Genomic DNA, 20,480 nt, shown 5'->3' on the forward strand with positions numbered 1-20,480 from the left:
ATATATATTTTTTTTTTTTTTTTTTTTTCAATTTTGGAAGGGATTTGTTCTTAGCTTAGTGAAAATTCATGGTTTGTTGTATGAGTTTAATCCGAAAGTGTTTCTTTTCTCGTATTCATGGTTTTGCTCTCCTTATTCAAACTTGGTTAATTATGCAGGCAACACGTATGGGGACGTTTCTGTTTGAGCTATAACGGTCAGAAGTTAGTCGTAGATACTGACTACGTTAGAGATTATGGTGTCAAAGATGGTGATCAGGTTAGTTTCTCACTTTATATAAGATAATTTTTACATTGTGAGTAGTGACTACTCCTATGGTGAGATAACAAAGTTTCTATGGTGATTTTATTTGACTCTTCATTATATGTGCTTAGTTCCATTTACCCAAAATTTATATTTGAAAGATATATATGTTCATTACTGATATGGGAGTTGCAGAAGTGGTTCTACTAAGAAGACTGTATGTGGACCTAATCAAACCAAGAGTTAAAATATACTTTTATGCTATCGATTTTCCGTACAAAATTTGATCTTGTAATCCTTCTAGTAAAAAGGTTTGACATTGTTTAAGATGACCCTTTCTTCAGTTTTTGCTTTCTGCATCTTATTAGTCCAGCTCTTGTCAGTTTTATTTTTGCTTGCCCTCCTTTTGGCTTTCAAGATTGCATCTACTGACATATGCTTCTCTGATCTTTCATCCTTATTGAACGTGGAAATTGTTTTTAAGTGATGTCCAGAAATCAAACTTTCTTTACTAGTGTTAATTCTTATGCTTTTGGTAAATGCAGCTTCATTTCATGCGACACGTCTCAATGAGCTATAACATGGTAAAAAAGCGATCCAGGAAAGGATTTGCTGCTTCAAAACACAAAAAGATGTAAGCCTCTCTCCCTTTGTCTGAGTATCCAAAGATTATCCCACAAAGAAAAAAATACAGGACAACAATTATATGGTTCCTTGAAGAAAATCAATTTCTTAACTTGTAATAACAATAATAAAACGTCCAATTTGTCACTACTGCTGCTACCACCACTATCAAAAGAGAATCATAATTTCCAGCAACATATCCACCTTTTTCTCCACCAACAAGAACACTTGGTACCGTAATGTTAGTCGTTTACTTAATTTCCACATGTATATGTATGTACTAAAAGCTTAATAAACGTTGTGTTACCTGTAAAAGATAGATAAAACAATGGTAATGCATTTAATATTTGTGTAAGAATAATGCTAGGGACACGAACTCAAATTCCAACTCTTATGTGCTAACTGATATGGCTTATGAGTTATCATTTTTACATTGATGTGTGTTTAAGACATTGCCATGTCAATTAATGATGAGATATTGCATCTACCGGTAAAACAATGGCAACTCACATGCCACATCAGTTGGTACACAAAAATTGAGATTTGAGTTGGTCTCTAACATTACTCTTTTTATAAAGTAAAGGAACTAGCCCTGCTAAAACCATTACCTTACATCTCTGATACTCTTTCATATGCATGTCACGGTCGCCGTCAATTAGCTGCAACAATGAAGAACAAAATGACAAGGAAAACAACAAATGCGATACTAAAGGGAAGGGGAAGCTTCATCATCATGCCGATCAAGGTTGTTTCATAGGACAACATGAAATCAGGCTGACTCATTTGTTCGGAGAGTGGTTTTCGCACTGCAAGATCGCATTTCTTGGAAAAAAGAGAGTTGAAGATCTAGCATGTCCCGCAAGAGTCACAACTGGTTTCTTGGGAGGTTTTAAGAAGATCATACAACGTTGTAGTGAGAAATGCTATTCTCGAAAGGCTACTATATTGCTTTCTCACGGAAGACGCTATCCTTGAAGGAATATTCAAAGAAATAACCAATGCTTGGAAACCACTATTGGTATTTGATAAAATATTGGTTGAAGTGACGAATACCTGACTTGCATTTTGCTTTGGTTCTTGATTCTCTGGTGCTCACATCACAGAGAGTCTTGTTGGTAGAAGTTAAAAACTCTAGTGCTAGTGAATAATATTTTATGCTTATCGTCTCTATGAAAGAGCATATTATTGAGTTAATTAGTGACCCCAGTTGAATGATACTTAATTTTAGTGCATTAATTCTTACTTCACATGGTAGGAGTCAGATTACCCTGAACATGGCTCGTATTATTGTTGGATGATTGTGCATTACATGTCCTATAATTTTCAAAGGATTGCCAAGCTTCTGTTGGGACTCGGATTTTAACCATTTGCTTGTTGGGCTCTCGGATTTAAGACCAATCTACATGCATAGACTTTAGAATTTTCATATTTACGGTAAATGATTTATACGATAAATAAATTTACTTAATAAACAAATCGTTTATCGTAAATATAATTTTTATCATAAATATTTTAAAATATGCTGCTTAATAGAGGTGATTTTCTCACATTCTGATTTTATTTATGTGTCTTATCTATATGAATTGATTATCGACAATTTACACCCAGATTTATTTTTAGGCAACATCACTTGTGTCTCCCATATTAAAGGTTCAGCCTCGTTCAATTGATTTTATCTATCGACTGTAGTGATTCTTATTAATGAGTTTTGTTGTGCTCAATTTTATTTACGCTGAGTTAGTATTCTCTATTAAGTCTCCACACTTATTTTTTTTATACTTCATCCGTCTTCACTAATCAATTCAGTCAATATCTGAGGTTAAATTTCTTTATAAGTTACGGTCATTTACTATTATTTATGTAATTTGTTAATTTATTAATGAGATTTTTCGTTAAAAAAATTACTTTGAGAATCTCACACAGCCCCAGGCAAAAGTCGCTGGTGTGAAAACTGGCCCCACCACCAAGACCACCACCACCCTCACAAATTTGTGTGGCGAAGGAGGAGATGAGATATCTCCTCTCTGTGAAATCCCCAACACACACACACACACACACGGAGCTTGGAGACTTCTCCAATTCCCAAAACAATCAAAATCAAACTCACATACATTCTCAAACCAGAAAGAATTCGGAACAACTACTCGTCATCACCAAAAACAGTCATGGCTAACATGATCATGGCCTCCTCCAAACCCCTCTCCCCTCCTTCCCTCTCATCACCGGCCACTTCTCGCCCCAGAATCTCCCTCCCCAAATTCCCCAAATTACCAAACACCCAACTACTCTCCCTCAAATCCCTCTCTCTCGCCGCCACCGCCGCCGCCACCTCCCTCACCCTGGCGCCGCCGTCCCTGGCGGAGGAGATCGAGAAGGCGGCGCTCTTCGACTTCAACCTCACACTCCCCATAATCATGGTCCAGTTTCTGATCCTCATGGTGGCTCTGGACAAGATCTACTTCACCCCGCTGGGGAAGTTCATGGACGACAGGGACGCCGCCATTAAAGAGAAGCTGAGCGGCGTGAAGGACACGTCGGGGGAGGTGAAGCAGCTGGAGGAGCAGGCGGCGGCGGTGATGAGGGCGGCGAGGGCGGAGATATCGGCGGCGCTGAACAAGATGAAGAAGGAGACGCAGGTGGAGGTGGAGAAGAAGCTGGCGGAGGGAAGGAAGAAGGTGGACGCGGAGCGTCAGGAGGCGCTGGCGCAGCTGGAGAAGCAGAAGGAGGACACCATCAAGGCCCTCGATTCTCAAATCGACGCCCTCAGCCAGGACATCGTCAAAAAGGTCCTTTCCCTCTGATTCTTCTTTCCTTTTGTATTTCTTCTTCTTTTTTTCTTTTTCTTTTTTTTAAAAAACTTTTATAGTGATGATTTTTCATGGGAGATTCATGGAAGTGAAAGCTTTATATTTGTAATTTTGTATGATACCTTTTTTTGTGGGATGAATGATAACTATAAGCATTGATGTGTAATAATCGGGCAGTATTTCTTTTTTTACTTTTTTTTTTAATGTTTTAATGTAAAGGTTTTAGGTCTTTTCAATTTCAATTATGATTTAAGTTTTTAATTTTAATTGAGATGTAACATTTTTTAAGAGTTTTTTACTGTAACAAAAAAAATTATATGTAGCCACTTTATGTTACGTAGATGAATTATGATTCGTTATAGTATTTTTAAAAAAAAATACATATAAATTGAGAATGATTATAAATTATGATTCTGAATTTATAAATTAAATATCATTGAGTTTCAAATATTAAAAAAAAAAAGAGAGACCATTTTCCTTTTCAAGTTTTGGAGAGTGAGTTCCATTCAATGGCATTGTTCTTGTCCACCAAATCAGCAAAACCACATATGAGTGGCAAAACCAGAAGAAGGATTAAATGCAAAAACATCTTTGAGGAGCGACGACATTTATAGAAAACGGACCAGCATTAGAATTTCTAATGGCGATGATAGAGAAACGACAACATCCCTGATAGAGAAGCGAACTACAATATTGTATTAAAATGACAGTGTGTATGAGTAAAAATGAATAATAGGACATTACTTAGACATCGTTTACAACTCATGTTGTAGATTTGAGTTTTTAATTCGAGTTGAGATGTGATATTTTTTTAGAGTTTTTTACTGTAGCAAAAAAAGTTAAATATGACATTTTCTGAGAATTTTTTACTATAAAAATCTAAAACTGAAAACTCAAATCGGTGAAATGAACGAACTCTTAAAAGCGGCCATGTATATGTCTAACTAACGGTCTATAGAAACGACAACATATCTTACCGTTAAAACAGCATCATTCCTTAAAAGAGACAATTTATTAATCAAACGACAACGTATTTCGGCAGTGACAAAATGTTTTGCAAACGACAAAGTACATTTCCTAAAGGCCAAACCGACGGATCTATATTTTACTTTTTACAAGACGACTAAAAATCGCAGCTTTTGCCTCTTGCAAAATTCAAATTTATTAACCACACGAGTTTTAAATTGACAAGGGAAACAAACCACAAATACTATAAAATATTTTTTATGTCACTCTATTTAAAAATAAATAATTATCATTATTTTAATAAAAAAATAAAATAATATATCATAATAATACTTAATTATTAAGAATGACATAGATAATAGATTTGTATAAAATCATGATATGTAATTTTCTCAATTAACAATGGCAGTACAAAATCTCTCTACAAACTACAAGTGTAAAAGATTTTTAGGGTTGTTTTTAAAGTAAATAGAAATAATCATATTCATATGACAAATTAAACCTTTACCAACTAAATTTTGTACAAAAGGTTCTTTCCATTGTGCCTTTAAAGACCTTTGAAATTGGAATGTTTCGCACTTAAATATACTTATTTCTTAAATATTTTAAGTTATCTTAAGATAGATACATGATTACATAGGTCGGATTTTCAAATCGTTGATTTTAGATTTAGGGATCAAAACTGCTAAATAGATAAGTTCAAGCATAATCCATCAAAAAGGAAGTTGAAGGACCAAATTTTCATAATCCTAATTATTCAAGGACTAAAGATTTTCTTTTTTTAATTAATATTTTAAAAAACGACAGTATTTCTTAGAAACGACATAGAAAAAACACCAAGAATGATTTTACAAATCTCTACGGCTTTACCGTTGACGCAATATTGATGGTTTTTTATAATTTTTTTATTTTTTTATTTTTTGCAATGCTAGTAGTATGATTGGATAAAATAAAATATCATAATAACACTTAATTATTAATAATGACATAGATAATAGATTTGTATAAAATCATGACAAAATATGTAATTTTCTCAATCAAAACGGCAGTACAAAATCTCTCTACAAACTACAATGAAAGTGTAAAAGATTTGTAGGGTTGTTAGTTTATGAGCTATTTTCATCTTAATGATTTCGTTCTTGAAATTTTTTGAGAATTATTTTTTGAATGTATTTTTTCTTACAATTATGGTGTGTACAAAAGGTTCTTTCCATAAATAGAAATAATCATGTTCATATGACAAATTAAACCTTTACCAACTACATTTTGTACAAAAGGTTCTTTCCATAAAGACCTTTAAAATTAGAATGTTTCGCACTTAAATGTACTTATTTCTTAAATATTTTAAGTTATCTTAAGATAGATACATGATTACATAGGTCAGACTTTTAAATCGTTGATTTTAGATTTAGGGATCAAAACTGCTAAAAAGATAAGTTCAAGCATAATCCATCAAAAAGGAAGTTGAAGGACCAAGTTTTCATAATCCTAATTATTCAAGGACTAAAGATTTTCTTTTTTAAAAAATTAATATTTTGAAAAACGACAGTATTTCTTAGAAACGACACAAAGAGAAAACGCCAAGAATGATTTTACAAATCTCCACGGCTTTACCGTTGACGCAATATTGATGGTTTTTTATAATTATTATTATTTTATTTTTTTGCACTGCTGGTAGTACGATTGGATGATGATATGAGAAACAAGAAGTCTTTCTTGGAAACATTCCCAAAAAAGAAAAAACAAAAGTATTGTTGGAATTCCTTGGACGCAGTCGCAACTATATGCAAAGCACGCCACCCTTAACCCCCCCATTCGTCATTTCTCCATCTCTAAATTCTCTTTCACAAAATGGACAACGAAATGCTGAAAAGAAAATCAAAATGTAAAAACTTCTTTTGCAATACTCTCTTCCCACTTTTATACAAACAACTATCGTGTGAAAATCTTCAATTTTTTTTTCCCCATCCCCTAGATTCCGGATTAATCATGGTCTAACATGTATATAGGCCCCATTCATTTCACTGATTTGAGTTTTTAATTTTAAGTTTTTACAATAAAAAGCTCTAAAAAAATATCACATCTAATTTTTCTGCTACAGTGAAAAACTCTAAAAAAATGTCATAATTTGAATTGAAAATTCGAATCCACAAAGAAAATAATGTCACGTTTCCCTAAAAAAGAGGATGTATGAAAAAATTATTGAAATTACTTTAAAAGCGTATTTATTATTATTAATTAATGTCTTTTTAATTAATACAGTTTTTTAACTAAAAGATTCATTAAGAATAAATGATAAAAATTTAAAATTCATGTATTGCCAATATTTAGAATATTTTTAAGAAAAAATTAAGCAAGAAAAGAAAACTCAAGTAATTTCTTTTTCTTTTGTTAATTAAATAGAAAAAGTTACGTGGTGATTAGATATTTTACAGAGCAAAAAAAATCTAACTTAACTTTTTCTTTTTTAAAGTTAAAAGTAAAAATAAAAAAGAAAAAAAAAATCCACCATCAATGCAAAATTGTATTTTTTTTTAATTTGTTAAATCCACATTAATATTCAGGTCTAAAATTCAAATCTAACAAAACAAAACAAAAAAATTTGTTTATGTCGATAGTTAAAATGGACTGAATTGCTGTTTCTTTCAAAGTGCATAACCGTAATTAGAGAGTGATTAATAGCATTTTAAGCTCGGGATTACGAGAGGTTTATAAAGATTAACCGATTCGGCCTGTTATTGTTGTTGTTTTCGTCTCTCTCTCTCTCTCTCTCTCTCTCCCTCTCTTCTTTCTCTCTCTCTGGGATTCCAAGCCACGGATTTCCCTGCAAATTTATTTCTTCGTCTTTTTTAAGCTTTTTGGGTACATACGCTTCTCTTTTTCTTTTTTTTTTTAAGCTTTTTGGGTCTTCGGAGGACGAAGCGAGTTCAACGGAAATACCTACCAAGTGTTTCAGTGAGTACCATCTTCTTCTTCACTATATTCTATTTCTTAGTTTCTCCGATCTACTTCTTATGATTTCAACGCAAAGCTTTGAGTTTTACGATCAAATTACAGAGGGAAAAAAAAAAAGAAAAAGAAAACACGAGAGAAAAGCTTTCAAGTGGTCGAACTCAGTTGTAACTTCTTGTTTCTTTTGAAGTATCCAAGAAAAAATGGAAATTTCAATAGGTTGAAGCAACTTTCTCCTACTTTTCATTCTTCGTTACTTTCTGAGCTGCCTAGAGCCGTTGAAATTCGGTTACCTTAGAAATTGAATGATCCAAAGTGAAATGGAATATTGGAGTTTTGTGTTTACTAGTAGTGTTTAGCTTTAAAGATGCTTGAAACCCATATTGGTTAAAGGTTTTATTTTGTTTGAGCGTTTGTGAATTATGTTTCTCTGGCCCTTTTGCTATTTAGTCTAGAAACAAATGATATTTGGGTTCTTTAAACAATCATGCAGAATCGTGTGTAATTAGTTGTGAAGCATTAAACTTGATAATAAATTGTAATTAGTTCCTGTTTAATTTTCTCTCAATGGTGATATATGGATTCGGACTTTGTGGGGAAGTTTTCAATAATTGGTTGATGTAGTTGCAGATCAAGAAATGTCCAAACAAGTTGCAGATCAAGAAATGTCCAAACAAGTTGGTGATATTCAACCAAGTGCTTCTTTTGAGTTTGAGCTATTCGAGGGTGATCCCGATCACCTTAGAACAGTAGTATCTTCATCAAACCAATTAAGTCCTTGGATTGAACCAGCGACATTGAAACTTCGACACAGAATCGCGAGAGGAACGTTCGGTGATGTTTGGTTAGCAACCCATCATCAGTCTTGTAAAGGTCACGAGGAGGATCATGAAGTGGCTGTCAAGATGTTACCTCTTGTTAAAGAGGAGCACATGAATGTTTTGCTGGATAAATTTGATAGTTTATTTGCAAAATGTCAAGGATTAGGCGGTGTTTGCTCTCTACATGGGGTCTCGATTATAAATGGAAAGGTGAGTCTTGTGCTTTTATTGGATAAATCAAATGGGGATTTTCTTACGTCTCTAACTTCAGTATGCTAAGATCAATTTTTGGTATGTATGGATAGATCTGTATCATTATGAAGTTCTATGAGGGTTCAATTGGAGATAAAGTTGCACGCCTTAGAGGAGGAAGTCTCACGCTACCTGATGTTTTGAGGTGATGTGGGTCTGGATTGGACATTAAAAATATTCGTCTTTCATTTTTTGTTGACGCCTGAAACAAAAAGTATGAAGTTTCCAGTTCTCATCATGTGCCTACTACTTGCAGGTATGGTATAGAGTTGGCTCAAGGAATTCTGGAACTACACTCGAAAAGGATCTTGGTTCTCAACCTTAAACCATCTAACATTCTTCTTGATGAAAGTGACAAAGCAATTGTTGGAGACTTTGGTGTTCCTTATCTACTGCTCGGCAGTTCATTTCCAAGCTCAGATATTGCCCACAGGCTTGGAACTCCGAACTACATGGCACCAGAACAATGGCAACCAGAAGTAAGAGGTCCGATATCTTTTGAGACTGATTCATGGGGATTTGGGTGCTGCATCGTGGAGATGTTGACTGGTGTTCATCCTTGGCATGGGAGACCTGTTGATGAAATACATCATTTGGTTGTCAGAAAGCAGGAAAAACCCCATATACCAAGTGCCCTTCCTCCTCCTATTGAGGATGTCCTCCTTGGTTGCTTTGAGTATGACTTGAGAAATCGTCCTTTAATGTCGGATATATTGCATGTGTTTAAAAGGTATAATTTTTATTTTAAGGTTTTGAATCGACCTTTAATATCAGACGTACTGATGTAGTATATAGTTTATCTATGTGCTAATTTATGGTCTTTTCAGCATCTACTTGTCAGGAAAATTGAAGTATTGTTCACTCCCTTGTGCCTACTCATTACTAATTTCTAGCTACTCCTAGACGTATAAAATGTATTTTTCAAGGTTTCTAGAAGTATAAGGATATTTTTCAAATTATAAATAATAAATTGTAATTTTGTCTAGCTTCTGGAACTGTTATCGGCTGCATCTACTTTATGCTAGATAAACTATATTAACAAACCCAGTTGAATATATAATTTATGCTATCTTGAGTTGGTTGCTAGATTACGGTTGATGTATGTGCTAAATAATGGTCTTTTCGGTTAACTTGTCAGGAAAATTGAATTTCTGCTGTTCACTTCCTCGTGTCTTCTTATTCCTAATAATTGATACTTTGCAGCTCACAGATTGCAGTCTCTACTGATGGAGGCTGGGAAAGTCTCGGGACTGGTTACACCAGATGGTTCCTTCTGAAAGATCGTCTGCAAGTGGGCGACACAGTTCGTTCCAGAAAGCCACCAAACTCTTGCAAACCAGAGAACATGACTGTGCCTGAAGGAACAGTGGTGGGCCTAGAACGCGACGCAGATCGTGATGGTTTTGTTTTGGTAAGGGTTCACGGCATCCATGACCCACTAAGGGTTCATGTTTCGACTCTTGAGCGCATCACTTTTGGCTTGGCTGCTGGTGACTGGTTAAGCTTGAAGGAAGAAGACAAGAAACACTCACCAGTTGGTATTCTTCATTCAATCCATCGTGATGGTAAAGTAGCAGTTGGATTTATAGGAATGGAAACTCTTTGGGAGGGGAATTCTTCCGCGTTTGAGATGGCAGAATCCTACTGCATTGGCCAGTTTGTGAGGCTAAAATCCAATGTTCTGAGCCCCCGATTTGAATGGCCTCGTAAAAGAGGAGGGGCTTGGGCCACAGGGAGGATTTGGTGGATCTTACCAAACGGATGCCTCATTGTTAAGTTCCCCGGAATCCCGACTTTCAAGGAGGAGTGCAGCACCTTCTTGGCTGATCCAGCTGAAGTGGAACTAGTTACTTTTAACACTTGCCCGGGGATGGTGAAGAAGTACCAACATCTTGAGGATTTCCACTGGGCGGTGCGACCTCTTCTCATTGCATTTGGCCTATTTACAGCCATGAAGCTAGGCTTTTTCGTTGGAAATAGAATTGGGAGGTCAAAGGTGAAAAACCTACGGAGCAGTGACATGGAAAGTTCAAGTCATCATCCTATGGATGGCCAGAATGCTGGAAAGTCTGCATGGATCCCTCCTAAAGTTGGAAAACTTTTCAGATAAGGCATTTCCTCATCTTCGGCTCGGTAGACAGTAGCCGTTTAGCTCGGATTCCATAGAGGACAAAGCTAGTTAGTGTTTACAGTTTACTGAAGTCGGATATCTGGAGTGACTGGTTTGCTAGCTAGAATGGGGCTTCTTACTCTAAGCTACCACTATCAACTGCCAAAGTGGTCATTTGCATTTGATGGCTAACAATATCTCTCTGTATATAAATGTAAAGATGTATCATTAATCACGTGTTGACTCAACCCCTTCTATTAAGTTGCATTTTGGATAAATCATAATCCTTGTGGTACTTCTCTTGTTCTTTTCCTTTTCTCTGCTGAGCAAGGAAGAAGCTTGGTCGCCGTACAGTATATTGAGCGTCTCCAATGCAGTGTTAATTTAGGCATTTGAGTGGGACTCCACAATGCAATGTCGTTTTGGGGGGCTAAATTTGGCATTAGCAATATTCGGTGTCAAATCACCAGGTACAACGTTTGTAAAATTTTGGTTTCTGATCACATTGTTTGCTGTTTTTGCTTCTTCTTTTTTCATTAAATCATTACAACATTATCATCTCAAATTATTTTAAAATTAAAATTTCATTTTACAGTTTTCAAGCTTATTGCTTATAAGAAAAGTAAATACAACATTTGGAATAACATTGTGTATCGAAGTACGTACGAGATACAATACCCTAAAATTAGTCTATTTTTCCGTTACTCATTTTACCAAGAAATTACTTTCTTTTTATTCAGTCCAGGTACATTGATATTAGCATTTTGATCTCATTTTAGCCTTTAACCCTTAAAAATAATAATATGTTGCTCAGCACAATTAGTTGGTGGATTCATTGCCATGATTCGAATCATGGTTTGTAATTCGCTACAGTATTTTCTCTCATAAAAAACACACGTAAACCGAGAATGATTCTGAATCATTATTCTGAATACATAAACCAAATGTCCACTTTTGACCGCATTCGCTCCCTTTTCTTTTATCTAGATTCTCATATAGTATTATTCTTGAATCCCCTCCTTAGCAATTAGAAATAATGGCTAATTTATCATCTCTAATGTAAATATTAATATCAATTGTATATTTAACATAAAAAAGTATGATATGATATGTTATTTTTAATTTTACTCTAATGTGTAATGCCATTTGAAATGTTAATTTTTTTTTTTTTAATAATCATTAAGCATTGAAAGTTGTAAAAGTAGAATTTTATTTTTAAAATAATTAGAAAATGTAAAAGTTACATTACATGAAAAATTAAATATTTCAACCAATAACAATCAATTGTCAAATTTCTCATATGCTATATTTAGTAAGAAATTTGCCACAAAATATAGAATATAAAAAATTTAGCACAACACATAACATTACATTAGAGAATATTTTTTACACTTAAATGTTAAATTTATAATTAGCGCATTAATTATAGCATTGCATTAAAGATACTTAATAAATCCCTTCCTACTTTTATATTTTGGAATTCATATTTCTATGTATTTGTCAATTACCAAACTCATCTAAGAAATTCATATTTCACAGTATATTTGGCACTTTTGCGTCTCTAAATTTTTCTAGACTAAACAAGTCCCTTTTAAATTCACCGAAAGTGTTGTAGAATAACTAGATTGACGGCGGTTGGACAAAAATGTCGCCATACACGTAAAAGCGAAAAGAAATGACATGTCCATGAGCGGTTTCTTCTAAAGTTTAAGAATTATTTTCATTAGTACCTCTTAAATTTTAAATTTATTTTAAATTTATTTTTTAAATTTTAAAAACTCTCATTTTATTTTATAATCTTTGAATTGTTCTTAATTAACTTCTTTTATTATAACTTCTATTAAAATTAGTTGATAAAAGAAAATGTTAAGTGTTGTCATGTGATTTATATATATTTTTTTAATAGAAATCTCAATAAAAATACTGCATAACTGCGTTATTCTCTTTTTTCTATCTATTTTTAACATAAATTGCAACAAAAAAAATTAAATGAAAATAATTCAAAATTCAACGAGCAGTGTGAGAATTTTTAAAGTTTAAGGAACAAATTAGTATTGACCTTCAAGTTCAGGAGCATAAGTGATAATAATCCAAAGTTTAACATCTTTTATCAATTTGGAGATGCCAATATTTTACTTAATTCATAGATGCATTGCTAAAATTATTTATTAAAAAAAAAAACTATACTCATTTGCGACTAAATGTTTAGTTTTAAAGAGGAAAATAAAATAAAATCAGATACATGTATATTATATACAGAATCTAGTTGGTTGCTTCACCATTAACACTTACTATCCTGCAATACCAGCCTCCTTCACAAGCTCCTCGGTCAAAGCAGAAAGCCGGAGAACTTGGCTTTTGACCTTTGTAAAACACTCATTGTTTTCCGCAATACTTGTCCACGCATCAAAGCTATCCACTGGGAAGATGCCAGTATCAGTACCAGCCTCAATGCTCATGGTAGCTTTATTCAAAAGTTCACGACTCATCTCCGCAAGTTTATCAAGTGCGCTTGTTGCAGCTTCAACTTCTAGTTGAGCTGCCTCGATTTGGAGCTTCTCGATTGCTACGTCCCCAACACTTTTCTCGCCTACCCTCTGCTGTGCCAAAGCATAAAGCTTTCGGAGATCGTTAGCGTCCCGTTCCATTTCTTCTTTCATCATCTCGATTTCTCTCTCCTTTGCGTCTAATCTTCCAATAACCAGTTTAAGTTCTTCATCTTTGATTGCAAGAGACCTCTGAGCAGTTAGAACATCCATTTCTTTCCTTCTTAAGCTCTCTTTAGTTAATTCGAGCTCAGTTTCCAGTTGTCTCTTCTGCAACCTAAAATCATCACTCACTTCTTCCCATGGTAGCTGGAATAATTCTTGTGCGGGGTCATCAGATAGACTTAATGCACCATAGTCCTCGTCCTTCATAGACATAACCAACTTGTTTGTGAGCTCTACAATCCGTCCGACCACAGTTTCAGCATCCAAAAATTTCTGCTTTGTATCATTCAATTCATTTTGAATAATGCCAACGTGTTCGTCTTTCTCCTGTAATAAGGTGGTTGCCTGGATAAGCTGGTTCTCTTTGCCGTTTAAAAGCATCTTTAGGTCTGCAACCTCCTCGCTCACTTCTTCAAGCTTCTTCCTCGCACTTAGGAGTTCCGAGTCCTTCTCATCCAATACAAGCTCAAGTGAAGCCTGTTCAGATTTCAAGTGTTGGATCTCCATCTTAGCCTCCACAAGTTCCGACTCCTTGACCTGAAGAAGATTGTGTGCTTTCTCAAATTCAGTACTCTTCTGGTCTAGCTCCTTCTGGAAAGACGACATTTCCTGCATTGCCTGCTGCAGTAAAGACCTCTCTTTCTGCAACTCCTCCTGCAACTCTTTCACTAGCTCCCTCTCCATCGATAAATCCCACTCAAGATCCTTGTTTCGAGCCTCTGCAACTCTGAGCTTAACTCTTTCAGTCTCTATTTCAATTTGGGCAGCTTTCAAATTTTCCATGTACAACATCACACTGATCTTCTGTTCTTCGAGTTCTGCCAGCTGTTTTCCTAACAGCTTATCTTGTTCTTCCGTCTTCTGTCTAGAGGATGTCAGCGCTTTTTGAGAGGAAACCAACTCAAACCGCACATCACTGAGAAGTTTTTTCACTCTTCTAAAGTCCTCCACTGTTTCGTATGTTTCTCCCACATGTTTAGATGCCTCCTCTGCCAGTTTCTTCAGTTCTTCCTGGGCTTCTAACCATTCCATCGTCTGCTTCTCCAAGTTGGACTTTGCAACTTTTAGCTTCTCTTCTTCAAGTTTCCTCAGGGTCAAATAAGCTTCTAGTTCTTTTTCTTTTTCTCGGATGTCTTTTCGGAGACCTTGAAGTTCAATTTCTTGTTCATTCACTATTTTGTTGGCTTGAGTCAGAAGTTGAGCCTTAGATTTAAGCTCGGAATCAATCCTTGCAGCTTCTTCACTCTTCTTCGCCAATTCGTTTCTCATTTTATCCATTTCCTCTTCTTTAAGAGACAGTGCAGACTGTGCAGCACCAATATCCCGGTCCCTCTCCTTGAGATGAAGTTTTAGATCTTCTATCTGCCTAGCTTGAGAAGTTAAATTCAGATTGGCCTGGTTCAGTTCTTCCTCTATCTTTTCATACTTATGACGAGCAGCGGTAACTTCTTTCTCTCGTTGCTCCAACTCCTTCTTTGCACGATTTAATTCACCGTGTTCCAAATGAACCGTCTTTTCTGCATTCTGTAGCTCGTCTTCTTTATCTTTCAGCACTTCCAATGCAGCCATTAGATCAGCCTCCAGTGTTCCAAGGTTAAGCCCCAGTTGAACATCTTGAGGCAGATGAGAATCTCTGCTCATATGTTCTTCGAGTTTCTGCGTCTGCACAAATAATCTCTCGAGAAGAATCCTTGCAGGTTCAGTAGCTCCATTGTCACTAACGCTTGGACTCGTGTTATCTAAGACTGACTTAACTATCTTCAAAGAACGGCTTCTTCGTCTCAAGGCTGTCCCAAAAACTAGCTTGTTACGGCTTCCATTGTGCCTCAAATAGCAAAACTGCGAAAAGCACCACCTTTCCATAAGTATTACTCAGCGATTATAAACCAGCAAAGCCACAGTATAACCATCTTTTAGCTATTTATTAAATTTCCATTTAAATTCAATTCACGGGTCAGAAAAGTTCCCAAAGGAGCTGGAAATTATAGAAATATCCCATCAAATCCTCAAAATGAAAAGATAAATGAAGTTTAAGATAGATTGAGCCAAAGAAAACTGAATTAGCACCCTCTTAAGAAGTGGAGACTAAAACGAATATGCTAATCCCATTCTAAATCCAGAGAGAAAAAAAAAATGTATATGTATATGCGTATCTCAAGCAAAACTAAAATTACTTAAAGGATTAATTTTTTTATAGCACTTTCTTTTTTGTCATGGCAATAACCATTCTTAAAACTATTGTAGTCCTAATTAAAAAAAAAAATGCTATATATAAAATTGACCCTCAAGTTTATGGACAGTAGTCTCAACCTCAGGATTCAGATTTTTTTTTTTATAAAAAATATAAAATAAAAAAAATAAAAAAAACTTCACTATCAGAAGTTAATATATATTAATTTATCGAGATTGTTCTTCAAGATAATAGATCCTCCTCCAATTCGTGTATTTCTCCCACTGGGGAAAAAAATAAAAGTGTCAAACCAGAAGAAACAAAACCCTAGATTTTCTTTTTTTCCGTAAGAAGCCATAGTTCTCCGAGGTAAAATCCCCAAAAGGCCAAAACAGTATCGAAAATCAAAGAAACGGACTTTACACACATCGATAAATATGTCTATATATATACGTATACATACGTATATATACAGAGAGAGGGACAGAAAAGAAATCATAGAAAGAAAGAGCACCTTGGAGTTGCGGAAAGAAGAGGAAGAAGGAATATTGGATCTGGTAGCAGTAGAGAAGGCCATGGCGGTTGTCTCTAGAACATTCCAACAGATTATTAGTTCGTTACTTACAAATTTACAACTGTTAGTCTTAAATTGGAGATTTCCGAAAACAATCCCAGCCACAAATATCGATAATAAACCATATTCATATATTTTTCCTAAAGGAGAAAAAACAAATATAAAATCTCATCAAAGCGTAGTTGTGAAAGACGGTCACAGACAGACAGAGATTAGAGGGAAAACATGGCCCAATCAAGAGGGAAAAGGATTTTTAGAAGGCGTGGCTTACGTTAGCAAATATCAAAGTGTTCTGCTATCTTATTCATGGAATTGGGCTAATTTGCGCTGCCACGTAAATTGAGGAATTTGATAGTAGTCACGGTATTTAATTGACGTTTAGTTTATAAATTTAGAATCATAATTTAAAATTATTTTTAATTTATATATATTTTTTATAAAAAAAATACTTTAACGAATTAAAAAATTATAATTTAAATCATGACACGAATCTATTACGCACACTTAATGGTGGCCACTAGTTTTCTGCCATCTGGCTTTATGGGCAGCTAATGTTCATGCTATTTGCATGACTTGAACTATTTCTGATGTGTTAATTATGCTTAACGCGTGGATAGATCTGTAGTGAAACGCGTGTTGTTCTCGGCCTTTCACTTTTTCGTGAGAAAATTGATATGAACAGAAAATGAGGATTTGCAAATTGTGGGCCACCAGAATTTCACGTGTTAAGATTGTTTCTACACCATACATTACATATTTTAGGAAAAGTATTTGCATTTTCTTTTTGTTGCTACAATGAAATAGGATTTCCAATTTCAAATAATCTTTTCTTTTCTTTTTTTTGTGAACTCGTGTTTTTTTATCTCAAACAGAAAATCAACATTTGTTTTTCTTATCAAAGATAGAAAACCGCATATTTTTTTCAGCTAGTAAAAAAAACAAAATCAAGATTTATCTATCTCCATCATCAAACACTCAAAAACTGAGAGTCGGGTGCGTTTGGAATTGGTTCTAAAACGTTTTTATTTTTTATATGAAAATGAAAACGAAAACGTTTTTATTTTTATTTTGGAATCATTTCTAAAAATGCGTTTGATAGTTTTATTTAGAGATTGTTTTCAGTTTAAAAAAAAAACTAAAATTGTGTTTGGTGGTTTAATTTTAAAAACATGTAATAAAATATTTAAAATTAAATTATATTAAATAAATAATAAAACTCTGAAATCCATTTCGCCCCGTCTCTATACAAAACAATCAGAAACTCCAAAACTCCAAACAAAATTCAAGAAGCCAAATAAAACTCCAATGTCCAAACAAACCCCATAGGAGGCTCTCTCTCAATCTCACTCTCTCCGCCGTCTTTGCTTAGATTCGTCGACAACTTCTCCGCAACCGCCATTTTACTCTCTGATTCCTCTCTCTCCCTGTACCAATTCCAATTCCAGATTCGATCATCAAACATTTCATTGATATCATATTCATATATTGATTGATTACAACTTACATATAACAGCCTGAAATCTAAATTCCAATCGGAGCCAAACGAAAATTTGCAGATGTTTGTAAACTCATCGTCCCACGCGACAGCTTCTCCTCAGCGGAATCCTGATCTCCTGACGCTGAAATTCCTCTACCTCTGCCACGATCTCCGGTGGAAGAACGGAACCAATTTCAGTCCGGGCTTGTTATTGTCAGGGCCTCTCCATTTGACCTCAAGCGCCACAGCTTTCTCTCTCTCCTCCAGTTCACACTCGAAACCTCGAAGCTCCAATCGGCTCACCTTCACCTGGAGCTTCTTCGTTTCTCCTCCGCTTTTTATGCTCTGCCATGGTGACCACTTCATGCTCTGCCATGGCGACCACTTCATGCTCGAGAAGAAGTTCCGATCTTAGCGATTCAAGACTTCTTCAGAGACGCTTTGAACCGAACCATATCTGAGAAATAGAAATAGAGAGAGAGAGAGCTATGGAGATTTGGAGAAATGCTGGATTTGCTTCTGAGCTGCGCGGAGAAGAGATAGAAGAATGAAGGGAGAAAATGAAAAGGAAAACGAAAAACGGATTTAATCCGTTTTCAGATTTTAGAAAAAACAACAAAAATATTTTTGTTTTTGTTTTTTAAAAAATTTTACACCAAACGCGTTTTACGTATGCGTTTTCATTTTTTAGCCTCGAAAAACGTAAAAAATGAAAACAAAAATAGAAACAAACGCACCCAATGTTTGCTTCTTCTCAGCAAACCAAATAAAAAATCAACGTGTATCGTCTCAAAAAATCATGTAAATAATGTATATTTTCTTCAACAAAATAAAATAAAATATGTATGTAAGTTTCATTAAAGAAACGTGTGTTTTCATACTTTAAAAAAAAAATCATCGTGTATCCTATCTTTATCATCATCTAATCAAAAAATTGGCCTCATTCACTTCGCAGATTCGAGTTTTCAATTTAAATTGAGATGTGACATTTTCTAAGAGTTTTTCACTGTAGCAAAAAAAAAAAATTAGATGTGACATTTTCTAAAAACTTTTTACTATATAAACCTAAAACTGAAAACTCAAATCGGTGAAATTTCACATGTGTTTCCTTGGGCAAACAGATCAACGTGTATTCCAATTCCATCACTCACATTTCAATGCTTCAAAATAAAAATAAGTGGACTTCTTCCATAAAGAAAAATTTAATTTAAAAAAGTTGGAGAAAAAAATTATGGGATTGTTTTTTTTGCATTTTTGAATTAGAGTGATTTAAGTAATGATTTTGAGTTGAGTTTGAGTTATAACTTGAATTTGTGTTTAGATGTGCACATTTGAGTTATGATTTGAATTGAGAATGTTTTTGAGTTTATGTTTAGATGGGTCAAAACTTAAATTTATATTTAGATAGTATTTTAATAAAAACTCAATGGTGATGAAAAATTTTAATAGAGTATATGAGTGGAGTTTTATTCATCTTTTCGTTGTAAATACATAGAAAAAAAATCATCTCAATCAGAATTAAAACAAAAAAATTATGACATTTTTAAAAATATAAAAAATATTATTCATTAATTTAAGTTCGAGTTTATGAACTCGAATTGAAGGAAAAACTTGAACTTAAATTTAGCCCAAAATTCAAGTTCAAACTTAAATTTTACAAAAAAACATGAACTTGAATAAAATTGTAACTCGAGTTCAAATTTTTTCTGAATTTATTACAAAAGAACAACCCCTATAATTTTAACAAACTAATTAAAACTTCAACATAATTTTGACACCTATAAAAAATGATATTCATGGAAAGTTTTTCAGCACGTTAGCATTAACCATGCAATGAAAATAACCAATTTTCTGTTTAAAAATGACTTGAACAGTTAAATTTGAGGGAAATTAAATTTAAATTAGACTATTTAATTCAGTTTAAACGAAAATATAATTCAAACTGTGCATTTACTAAACACGAATTCAAAATGCGCGTCCAACACGGTAAGTTTACAATTATTTGCGTAGACACTAAAAACATATCTCATGCTAAAAGTGAAATTGAAATTGAGGGAAAATGCAAGCAAATGAGCATATGTTAATTAATATAGTGTACTAAAATTATCTAATAATTGACATGGATATGTTTGCCAGAAAAACAAAAAGGAGAGCAGAGCACAGAAGTTGACATTCGACCCACCTTACAACTTATCCAAAAATTACAAATATTCAACCAGTAAATGGGATACCCCACTTGCCCAACTTATCCAGGGACCAGCCCACATTTATCCCTTCTTTTTCGTTGAAAAATTTTGGTATAAGGTATGACAAAATTTAAGAAACTTTTACTATGACAGTTTAATAAACTTGGTGGAACTTATAGGTAAGTTTTTTATTCTTGTCCTGCCAAAGAATTTACTTTTTATTTTTGTTTTCTAAGTCATCAAATTACTCATTAGTTCCACACTAGTATACAGAGGACTCAATCAAACAGGTGCATCAGTTACAAAGGAATTTGGACCTTTGATGCTTTAGAAAAACCTGGGCCAATTGGGGGTTATGGACTTACAATTATGCTTCCAAGAGGGGAGTGGTATCAAGAGATGCACAAGGCCTAAAACAAACACTATTGACCTATCTCCAGTAGAAGTTTTCCGAGTGCTTCAGCAGTGAGAGGGATGTACAAACAATCTTGCCCATCAGTATCCCTTCTGGTCTTGACCAGCTCATGATCTTTGAATTCTGTCAAATGGGAGTTGAGTGTAACCTGGTTGCTCGCCAGGAACCGCTC

At 34.4% G+C, this 20,480-nt stretch overlaps 5 protein-coding genes across 6 annotated transcripts in view; 3 read left to right on the top strand and 2 right to left on the bottom strand.

Annotated features, from left to right (window-relative positions):
* LOC21388004 overlaps nt 1-2,132 on the top strand; it is a 2,934-nt gene extending 802 nt beyond the window's left edge. Inside the window, exons 3-5 of the mRNA XM_010092314.2 lie at nt 159-258; nt 789-877; nt 1,527-2,132. Of these exons, the coding sequence (XP_010090616.1) occupies nt 159-258; nt 789-877; nt 1,527-1,842 (505 nt within the window). The 3' untranslated portion in view covers nt 1,843-2,132. The remainder of the gene's footprint in view (nt 1-158; nt 259-788; nt 878-1,526) is intronic.
* A 704-nt stretch (nt 2,133-2,836) lies between these two features.
* LOC21388005 (ATP synthase subunit b', chloroplastic) lies at nt 2,837-3,863 on the top strand. Its single transcript, XM_010092315.2, has one exon. The coding sequence runs from the start codon at nt 3,033-3,035 to the stop codon at nt 3,666-3,668; it is 636 nt and encodes a 211-aa protein (XP_010090617.1). The 5' UTR covers nt 2,837-3,032; the 3' UTR covers nt 3,669-3,863.
* Nucleotides 3,864-7,403: 3,540 nt separating this feature from the next.
* On the top strand, nt 7,404-11,320 carry LOC21388006 (protein kinase C gamma type). Of its 2 annotated transcripts, none has more exons than XM_024161825.1 (5): nt 7,404-7,595; nt 8,217-8,623; nt 8,719-8,810; nt 8,922-9,395; nt 9,869-11,320. In XM_024161825.1, the coding sequence occupies exons 2-5, from the start codon at nt 8,231-8,233 to the stop codon at nt 10,773-10,775; spliced, it is 1,866 nt and encodes a 621-aa protein (XP_024017593.1). In that variant the 5' UTR covers nt 7,404-7,595; nt 8,217-8,230; the 3' UTR covers nt 10,776-11,320. The 2 variants fall into 2 exon arrangements, with proteins under 2 accessions (XP_024017593.1, XP_010090618.1); XM_010092316.2 differs by having other exon boundaries at nt 8,223-8,623.
* Nucleotides 11,321-12,930: 1,610 nt separating this feature from the next.
* Nucleotides 12,931-16,423, bottom strand: LOC21388007 (testis-specific gene 10 protein). The gene is made up of 2 exons (XM_024161824.1): nt 16,171-16,423; nt 12,931-15,325 (listed from the first exon to the last, which is right to left on the bottom strand). Exons 1-2 carry the CDS (start codon nt 16,231-16,233, stop codon nt 13,067-13,069), a joined length of 2,322 nt encoding a protein of 773 aa, XP_024017592.1. The 5' UTR covers nt 16,234-16,423; the 3' UTR covers nt 12,931-13,066.
* Nucleotides 16,424-19,946: 3,523 nt separating this feature from the next.
* Nucleotides 19,947-20,480, bottom strand: part of LOC21388008 (origin of replication complex subunit 2) — a 3,055-nt gene continuing 2,521 nt past the window's right edge. Inside the window, exon 6 of the mRNA XM_024161829.1 lies at nt 19,947-20,480. This exon is cut by the window's right edge and continues 24 nt beyond it. Within this exon, the coding sequence (XP_024017597.1) occupies nt 20,316-20,480 (165 nt within the window). The 3' untranslated portion in view covers nt 19,947-20,315.

Source organism: Morus notabilis, unplaced genomic scaffold (assembly GCF_000414095.1).
Source record: "Morus notabilis unplaced genomic scaffold, ASM41409v2 Scaffold1746, whole genome shotgun sequence".
Taxonomy (NCBI): domain Eukaryota; kingdom Viridiplantae; phylum Streptophyta; class Magnoliopsida; order Rosales; family Moraceae; genus Morus; species Morus notabilis.